This window comes from Equus caballus, chromosome 6 (assembly GCF_041296265.1).
Source record: "Equus caballus isolate H_3958 breed thoroughbred chromosome 6, TB-T2T, whole genome shotgun sequence".
Taxonomy (NCBI): Eukaryota; Metazoa; Chordata; class Mammalia; order Perissodactyla; family Equidae; genus Equus; species Equus caballus.
Genome location: NC_091689.1, coordinates 86,344,701 through 86,354,594, shown reverse-complemented (window position 1 = coordinate 86,354,594; position 9,894 = coordinate 86,344,701). Strand labels below are relative to the sequence as shown.

The 9,894-nt window shown below is 42.8% G+C and overlaps 1 protein-coding gene across 1 annotated transcript; it reads left to right on the top strand.

Annotated features, from left to right (window-relative positions):
- The first annotated feature begins 2,035 nt into the window (after positions 1 to 2,035).
- OR6C324 (olfactory receptor family 6 subfamily C member 324) lies at positions 2,036 to 2,974 on the top strand. Its single transcript, XM_070272003.1, has one exon. The coding sequence runs from the start codon at positions 2,036 to 2,038 to the stop codon at positions 2,972 to 2,974; it is 939 nt and encodes a 312-aa protein (XP_070128104.1).
- Positions 2,975 to 9,894: the final 6,920 nt, after the last annotated feature.

Genomic DNA, 9,894 nt, shown 5'->3' with positions numbered 1-9,894 from the left:
TAAGAGATTTGGGTGGGGAACCACATTAGAAAGTGCAAAAGGTGCAGATTATAAATCTAAAAAGATTCGGAGAGAATAAGTCTCATGCTGTATCATGTGTAGTTGAATTATGTCATGATGAACAGACCTAAAGACAAATATTACTGTTTTAGAATTTAAGGGGACCTTATAATTTTGTATTTAATTTCAAGGATAGCAGAAAATGTAAAATACACTCATGGAATATGGTAAGGGGGCGGGGGCAAATCTAGGGATAACGGAAAAGAAAGTGTGGGAGAGTGTGTGAATTCTGTTCACATAGAAAGGGGCAGCAAGTCCTGGAAGAAGAAATAGAAAGAATAAATAAAACACATTTAATATGTGTCCTGTACCAGGCACGACTCTAAGAGCCTAAAAGAATTAATTTGTTTAATATTTACAATAACCCAGGAAGAACATGCTCACTATTTCCATTCTGCAGACCATACGGTTGTTATTTGCACTTCACAGACCAGGAAATGAAGCCTGTTACTGAACTTTCCAAGGTTTCATGGCCATTAATGGTTCACCCAGGTCTCAGTCCCTGATCGCTCTTGTTCCAGAGCCCACACTCCTAACCCCTACCTCTTATAACTAACCCAGATGGGCTCTCTCGGAGGAGATCCAAGGACTGGGTCCCAAGCAGCCTCGGCCAGGCTCCTTCAGAGAAAATGGGGTAAAGAGATGAACGGAAATGGAAACCATATTTGTAGGCCACCCCTCCCCCTACACTCCTCCCTCCACCACCTCACTCTTAACTGCAAAGAGGTTTAAAAAGATTAATTCTTATTGACTGTCAGGTACAGATAAAACAGCCCAGTGTAATTACGAGGGATATCACTGATCTTGTTCATTCAATAAAAATTAATTGATTATCTGCTATGTTCCAGGCAAAGAGCTAGGGCTGGATTTACAGTGCTTTACAGAACAGATATGGGCTGTGTTCTCAAGGAACTTGCTACCAAGAAGGGGATGAATCTATAATTACAAATTGTAATAAAAGAAATAGAGTAGTGTGCTTATAACATTGGAGGTAAAAGAGAACATAGGATTCTCCAGAAAGGCATCTTTGAGGGGGTTATATTTAAGTTGACACTTGAAAAATTAAGATCCAGCCATGCAAGAATGTGAGCAGAGCATTGCAGGAAGAGAGAAAACATTGCAAAATCTCTGGGATAGAGAAAACTCAGTATCTTCAGGGAACTGAGGACGACCAGTACAGCTGGATAAGCGAGAGACGAATTAGGGGCATAACGCAGTGATGAGAGCACGAAAGCCCACCTAAACCAAAGTAAGGTGTTGGAATTTTATTCCAAGGGAAATGGAACTCCATTGAGTGGCTATAAACAGAGAAATGGATCTCACGTATGATTTTGAAAGATCGCTCTGGTTCTGTCTTTAGGCGGAAACTGCAAGAGTGTTTTTGTGCAGTTCAGAAAGGGAAAAGAGCAGAAAGGCATGAGGCGCTTCAAAGGAGAATGTGGATTATCACAGCAAGCGATGAAGCAGAGGCAGGCAGGAGAAAAATGTTAACTTCACAACCTTAACGATAGTCAGCCCTGTTTACCTCACATGGAACCAAGATGACGAGCACACCTTGAGGTATTATCGTCATGAAATGACAATTACAAACCATGCATATTTTTATGATAGTGTTTTTCTGTTTATTAACATAGACAGTGTAAAATAGCTTTATTTCCATGGGATTGTTAATCAAAGAATCCTTTTACTGTTGAATTAACACTACATCAACATAGTATACAAATCTTTAATGAGAGCCTCTGGCTGGTATCCAGTGTGATGCTCAGCAGCGGGAGTCCATAACATTATTGATTAACCATCAGTTAACTGCCACCCCAACGGCATTCTTGATTAACAAATAACGAACAAAATAAAATCTTAGCTTAGCTAAAATTTTCACCTCGTCTCCCTGCTAACTCGTGCTGACGGTCTCTTTCTATGATCTGCTTTCCCTCTTATTTTTACACACAGACCAGACTACAGACAGGAATCAGTGATGAAAAATTATACAGCACTAACAACATTCATCCTGGTGGGACTAACAGATGATCCAAACCTACAGATTCTGCTGTTTATCTTTTTGTTTCTAACCTACTTGTTGAGTGTTGTCAGGAACCTGACCATCATCACGCTCACCTTGGTGGATTCCCACCTTAAAACGCCCATGTATTTTTTCCTCTGGAATTTCTCCATCTTACAAGTGTCATTTACAACTGTCTGCATTCCCAGATTCCTCTACACAATGGCATCTGGGGACAATACTGTTACCTACAATGCTTGTGCGGCTCAATTATTTTTTCTTGTGACCCTGAGTGTTACTGAGTTTTTTCTCCTGACAGCCATGTCCTACGACCGTTACGTGGCCATCTGCAAACCCCTGCATTACACGACCATCATGAACAACAGAGTCTGCATCAGGTTCCTTGTTAGTTGTTACGTGTTGTCTCTGATCATAGTCCTCCCACCCTACATCATGGGCTTTGAGTTTGAGTTTTGTGACTCCAATGTCATAGATCACTTTGGCTGTGATGCTGCTCCCATCCTGAAGATTGCCTGCTCGGACACGGAGTTCATAGAGCGGGTTGTCTTGGTCCTGGCTGGGTTGACCCTCCTGTTCACCGTGGTGTGTGTAGTTATGTCCTACACGTACATCATCAGGACCATTCTCAGATTTCCTTCTGTGCAGCAAAGGAAAAAGGCTTTTTCGACATGTTCTTCCCACCTAATTGTGGTTTCTATCACTTGCAGAAGCTGCATCTTCATCTATATCAAACCGCATGCAAAAGAAGGGCTTGCTGTGAACAAGGCGGTGTCAGTGCTTACCACCTCAGTTGCCCCAGCAATGAACCCCTTCATTTATACTCTGAGGAACAAGCAAGTGGTACAAGCTTTCAAAGACATGAACAAAAGGGTTGCATCTATCTCAAAGAACTAGAGGACCACTGAGTACCACATGGAAAATTATAAAAGAATTCTCTATCTCCATTTTATTTTTCCCTAATGGTATATTAGTCATGGTTTTGTATATCACAATCCTGTTCTGTTATCCCTTGTGTCCAATATTGATACATGTATTAATTAACCTTTTTAGCTCAGTCTATTCCCAGACATACATGAGAATAAATCTGCAGTAAACATTTATAACCATACACCTGCTATTACTTACAGAGCCAAGAAACGTAGACAGCATCAACTTACTCTCACATTGGTGCTCAGCTACCCCTGTTGCACTGATGATATGTCCTGATCTGAGTCCCAAGTTTTGCATCACTGACGATGATCTATGTCTTCAGGAATGACCCTTATCATCCTGTTTGATAAAACTCAGTGTTCTATTTCTCACACTTTTCAGGGAGATTTAAATGTAGACTAAAATTTTCCTCTAACTCCATTTGTTTAAAAGATTTACAACTTATTTTTCTAAAGGTCCAAGCTCTTTCTAAATAGAATTTCATATTCTTATCATCTGACGTGTGTCTGTGTTTATCTGGGTGCATTTGTTTCATCTTTTGGAATGTCAGCTTAACAGGATTAAGGGGCTAAGAGGACAGATGAAATATAAGTGGCAGCTTATACTTACATTCTGTTCTGTTATCCAAGTTGTTCACTATAATAATTGCTCTAGGTACAAAAAAAATGATCCAATCTCAATCACAAAGGCTTACAAAATTAACCAATGAATAAAGAATAATTTTTCAGTTTGAAGTTTTTGCCTTTTCAATTTCGCCCGTCTTTCCCACTACCTCTTCTTTCCTCAATGTTCTATTGTTTATCTGACGTTCTAGGAAGACATACGCTGAACGGGGAGTTGGAAACACCTCCGGAAGCTCTCTGGCATTTACTACCACTGACACAGACACATCTTTGAACTGCCTCATCCCTTCCAGATTTCAGGAGGTGTTAGACTGAGAGTGAGGAGGAGGAGTAAGGGAGCACTAGAAACAGGCAAGAAATTCCAGTGACACTTGGCCAACTGTTCCAAGCTGATTTACAATACTACGAACTGGACCGTAATGGACCAGCAGTCCCAATATTCCTGGGGCTAGAACCAAAGAACGAGTCTTAACTGATAGTGAAATTACATCAGGGGAATGAAGACTCATTCCCCCAGTCCATTCACAGTCTGTCCACTGCAAATCACTGGATACAGAATATGCCTCTAAAAATAAAATAGGAAAGAAAGTTTTGTGGGCATTCTGAACTGTGCACTAAGCGAAGCTTGGTTAATAAGTCAGATTATCAAGTCAGATTATCAAGCTGAAAGAGCAATTAAGGGACATATTCAGTTTGCTGAGGGTAGATAAGAGTAAAGGTGAAGCTGTAGATAATGATTTTTCTTCTCTTTTTCCTTTTCTTTTTCACCTAACGTTGAGAATGAATAATCCCCTGATCACACGACATATTTGTTCCTTTGATTATTTTATTAATTTATCTCTCTTTCACTAGGCACTAAGCTCCATAAAGCCAAGGACTGTGTCTACTTTTACTTACCAACTGTATTTCCAATAGAGTCAAACTCCACTCCACGCATCTCTTCCACTGGGCTGAAGACAGCCTCAAATATTCTTACCCTGCCCCCACCCTGATAATACAAAGGTCTCACGGTCTCACCAAGGCGGTAGAGAAGCTCCTCCAGGCTTTAGCCCATGGAAACACACATTGGCCCCACGTGCCTGGCCTTGCATGTCTACTAGCTCTGCTGCTTCCATGCCATTCTTATAAACGGAAGCTTTGGGAAAGATGGCTTGGAATCTTAGGCTTACGATCTGGTACCATGTAGTGGAGCCCACTAAACTGTCATCACCAGGGAGGAAGGCGCAGGCCGCCTCCTTTGTGGAGCAACCACAGAATCTCTTCAATTTTTGAACTGTATTCTCATTAGTTTCAGGCTTTGAGAAATGAAAAAAAGCTCTTAATTCACTATCTTAAAAGTTATCTTGCCACACAAGATTCATCTTTCCATGTCTTGTCCAGGACTCTCCTCCACCTGGTACAGACACATCAGTCTTAGTGGCAGTGGCTTTCCTTCTGTGTTGCTAATGCTCCTTTAACTCTGTGGTGTTAGTGATTCTCTCGCTAAAATATAATTAGACGAGACCTTACACACGTCCATAGTAAGATGGGATAAAGAACATATAATTGAAGATTGCTATGAAGGTAAGAAAGTATGTATTTAAAGTTCACAACACTTATTAGGTACATCTCCTGGTGAGTCCGTATGTGGAATGAAATAGGTTAAAGGAAAAAAAAGAGAGACAAAATTTGTCCACTCCTTCCTTCCATATTCCTGCCTTGTGATCAGATGACCCCTTCTGATTAGCGACAGTGAAGTGTATCGCCTGGTGCCACACACAGTCATCCCTGCCCTCTGTATCAGACAAGCTCCTGCTCAATCCCAGGTGCACCACTTGCATCTCATGAAGGATTGCTGTCCGGCCTGCTCAACGTTATGACGTGGTTGGTCTGTCAGAGCACAGCTCTTTGTAGGTAATGCCCGAAACGTGATCACCTGTTATCCCATGACCTATATTCTGTATTCACCAAGGCCCATTAGCACACCAGCAGCTGGTTTTCAAAAGCTCCATAATTCTCTGGTGAAGATGTCATGGCCTTGTTCTCAGAGCCCCACAAGCCCATATTATGATCCTCCCACTGGGACAAAACATAAGCTCCACGTGCTTAAGGCTTGATCTTTAATATTCCCTGCTCTCTCACTATGGGAAGTGGGAGCCTCTATGTAAGCTACCAGGTGGGCCTTCTGGCTTTTCAGTGGCCTATTAATCATGCTCGGCTTTTTATTATCTTTTTCTGGACTGTCAACAGCATTTAGTAGCAGCCAACTGTATTAGTTTTCTATTCTACATAACAAATTACCACAAGTTTTGTAGCTGAAAACAGCACACATTTATTATCTCACAGCTTCCGTGGGTCAGAATCCAGACACGGCTTAGCTGGGTCCTCTGCTCAGTCTCACAAGGCTGCAATCGAAGTGTCAGCCAGGTTGGATTTTTTCCAGAGATTGGAGTCCTCCTCCAAGCACACACTGTTGTTGGCAGAGTTCAGTTCCTTGTTGCCATCGACTGAGACCCTCAGCTCCTGGAGGCTACCTGCCATTCCCTGCCATGTGGCCCTCTCCATAAGCAAGTCACGTCACAACAGCTTGCTTCTGAAAGGCCAGCAGGAGAGTATTTTGCCCCAACCTGCTCAGATGGAGTCTCATATGATGTAGCATAATCATGGGAGTGACATCCTATTACTTCTGCCATAGTCCATGGGTTAGAGTCAAGTAAAAGGTTCCACCTGCCCTCAAAGGCGGGGACTTACACAAAGGCATAGACACCAGGGAGTGGGCATTATTGGGTGTCATCCTAGCGCCTGCCTCCTACGTCATCTGTATTAGGGTTCTCCAGAGAAACAGAACCCATAGGATGTAAATAGATAAAGAGAGACTTATTTTAAGGAATGGGCTCACACCATTGTAGAGCCTTGGTATGTCCAAAATATGAAGGGTAGGCCAGCAAGCTGGAGACCCAGGGAAGAGTTTCAGTTCAAGTCTGAAAGCAGTCTGCTAGCAGAATTCCTTCCTGCTCAGGGGAGGCCAGTCTTTGTTCTATTAAGACTTTCAACTGATTAGGTGAGGCCCACCCACACTATGGAGGATAACTTGCTTTACTCAAAGTCTACCAATTTAAACGTTAATCTCATCCAAAAAAAAAAAAAAAAAAAAACAAACCACATTCACATAAACATTCAAAACATTGTTTGACCAAATATCTGGGCACCATGGCACAACCAAGTTGGCATATAAAATTAACTATCACACCATTCCATCCTGTTGTCCTTATAGGTGTTATTTTCACCATATTTCTCAAACACCTGATACATTTCACCAGATAGTTTATCACTGTCCACCATGTACACCACACCAGCTCACCAGTATTGAGAGTTTTAACAACTAGACTATCCAGTAGACTATATATTCCAAAGATGACCACATCAATATATACTCTATCCCACAGAAGTCAGAGTTCCATGCTTATGGAATAAACATATATTTTGGATGTCCAAATCTAGAATTTGTCTCCCCTGTCTGAAATGCTTCTGCTGGCTCCACCATTCATGAGCCCACAGAATGTCTTACACACCACCGTGCCATTCTGCAATGCATGGCATCTGATCAAAGCGCTCATTTCACAGCAAAGGACGTGCAGCAATGAACCCAAACCCATGGAATTAACCAGTCAGTCTTACCACACACCTCAGCACGCGTAAGTGGTTGGTCTAATGGAAAGGTGGAATGGCTTTCTGAAGATAAAATCACAAAACCAGTTGGGAGGCTACACCCAAAAGGCTGGTATTCTGTCTGAGAGGATGCAGCATATCCTTTGAATCAGAAAGCATTATTTGGTGTTGTCTACCCCATAGCCAGAATACGTGGGCCTGGGAATTAAGAAAAAGAAGTGGGGCTGATGACGTCAGCGTCATAAGACATCGCTTGTTTTTTTCCCTACTTTAACATCTAAACTTAGGGATCTATCCACGAACAAAGTCCCTCAGTGGGATTCGCCATCATAGGCCAAGTGACCTGGGAGAAGTCTGGCCCATGTGTGTATCAGGTGACAGGCAGACAGACCCGGGTAAGGCCCGTGGAACCAGCAGGAGCCTGTGAACCCGCTCCGTACCTCGCAGCCTAGGTGCCGCCTGGGAGCACCTGGAAACGCTGACTTGGCAGATACCCAAGGACTAAAGAGCCTTGGTACAACTCCGAGTTTTTAGAGGAGAAGTTCCAGCGCTCCGCTGAAGCGAAAAACAAACCAAAAACAAGTTAGGACGCATCTGAGTAAGAGGAACTTTGCCAGGATCACCCCTCCTCCAAGGGCAGCACAGCTTGGAGAACAAGGAAGCCAGGGTTCCTTCCCATGGGAAAAAGGGAGCATGGAGAGTGAGCGCCCAGCTTCCCCGGCTGTGCACGATGCTGCTAAAGAAACCCTCTCTCCCACAGCGCCCCGAGGATTTCAGCGAGAGCCCCAGGACTCAGAGGAGGGAGATCAGGAAAGAGGCGGATGAGAATATCAGCGGGCACTAAAGGGACGCGCGCAGTTCCCGCTGACTGCGTTCTGGACTCCAGCAGGAAGCCCACCTATGAGCCGCTGGGAAAACCTCACCAGAGGATCCTCCAACTGGCTCGCGGGTACTCCCAATGCCCTCCCCCCACTCTGTGGTCACTTTCGTGTGCCCACTCCTGAGGGCGACGACAGCAAGCTCAGGTAGACAGGGAGCACATACAGAAAACAGGCCAAAGTCGGCAGTCGGCAGGCAAGGGAGACACCACAATCTTGAGCTGTAGCGCCACCTTGCGAAAACAAAAGAGCTTTTCAGCAACCAGCCTGGTGCGTTTTACGATTAGAGAAGACAAGTAAGCTCAAGAAATCTGGCACAAGAGGGAGAAAGACGCTGGAGCAGCTGTATCCACAGAAGGCCAGGGAAGCATCAGAATACAGAGCAGGATAAAAAAGTCTTTCTCACCTGAAGGCAGCTAGTAAAGAATGGAGAAGGTGACTGCTACTTCGCGTGTGACAACAGCAATGCAAAATCAAAGGAACACAGAGAATCAAGGAAACATGACATCACCAAAAGATCACAATAACCCTCCAGTAACCCAGCCCAATAATGTGGAGATCTACAATTCAGCCGATAAAGAACTCAAAATGGCTGTTTTGAGGACACTCAATGAGCTACAAGAAGATAACTCAATAGCAAAAAAATAATCCTTTTTGAAAATGGGCAAAGGAGCTGAATAGAGGTTTCTTCAAAGAAGGCATATGGATGGCTAACAGGTATAAGAAAAGATGCTCAACATCACCAATCATCAGGGAAATGCAAATCAAAACCACAGTGAGATATTAGCTCACACCCGTGAGGATGGCTGTTATCAAAAAAACAAAAGATAAGTGTTGGCAAGGATGTGGAGAAATAGGAACACTTGTACACTGTTGGTGGGAACATAAAATGATGCAGCCACCATGGAAAACAGTATTTTTTGGAGTTCCTAAAAATATTAAAGATAGAACTACCATATGATCCAGCATTCTCACTTTGACTATTTACCCAAAGATTTGAAATCAAGATCTCAACGATGTATCTGCACTCTCATGTTCATTGCAGCATTATTCACCATAGCCAGGACATGGAAACAAACTAAGTGTACGCTGATGACGAATGGCTAAAGAAAATGTGAAATGTATGTATATAAATATATAGATACAATAAAATATTATTCAGCCTTTAAAAAGAAGGAAATCTTGCCGTATGGGACAACATGGCTGGACCTGAAGGATACTACCCTGAGTGAAATAAGCCGATCACAGAAGAGCGAATACTGCACAGTCTCACTTGTATGAGGTACCTCAAATAGTCAAAGTCATAGAAGTGGAGAGGAGAATGGTGCTCACTGGGGTCTTGGGGATAGAGAAATGGGGAGCTGTTGTTCAAGAGGTATGAAGTTTCAACTGTGCGAGGTGAATAAGCTTTAGAGATCTGATGTACAACATAAAGCCTATAGTTAACCACGCTGTATTGTGCACTTAAAAAAATTGTGAAGAGGGTAGGTCTCATGTTAAGTGAGCACTTACCACATTTTAAAAAAAAAAGCAAAAGGGTGTGAGGAAACTTTGGGAGGTGATGGCTGTGTTTATTTCCTTGATTGTGGTGATGGTTTCACAGATGGATGCATACGTCCAAACTCATCAAATTGTATACATTAAATACATGCAGTGTTTTGTATATCAATTGTACCTCAACAAAGCTGTTTTTAGAAAGAGAAATCATTTCTGAAGTCGTACACACAGATTTATT

Coding starts and splice junctions, on each gene's coding strand:
- OR6C324 (XM_070272003.1), top strand. CDS start 2,036: ATGAAAAATTATACAGCACTAACAACATTCATCCTGGTGGGACTAACA.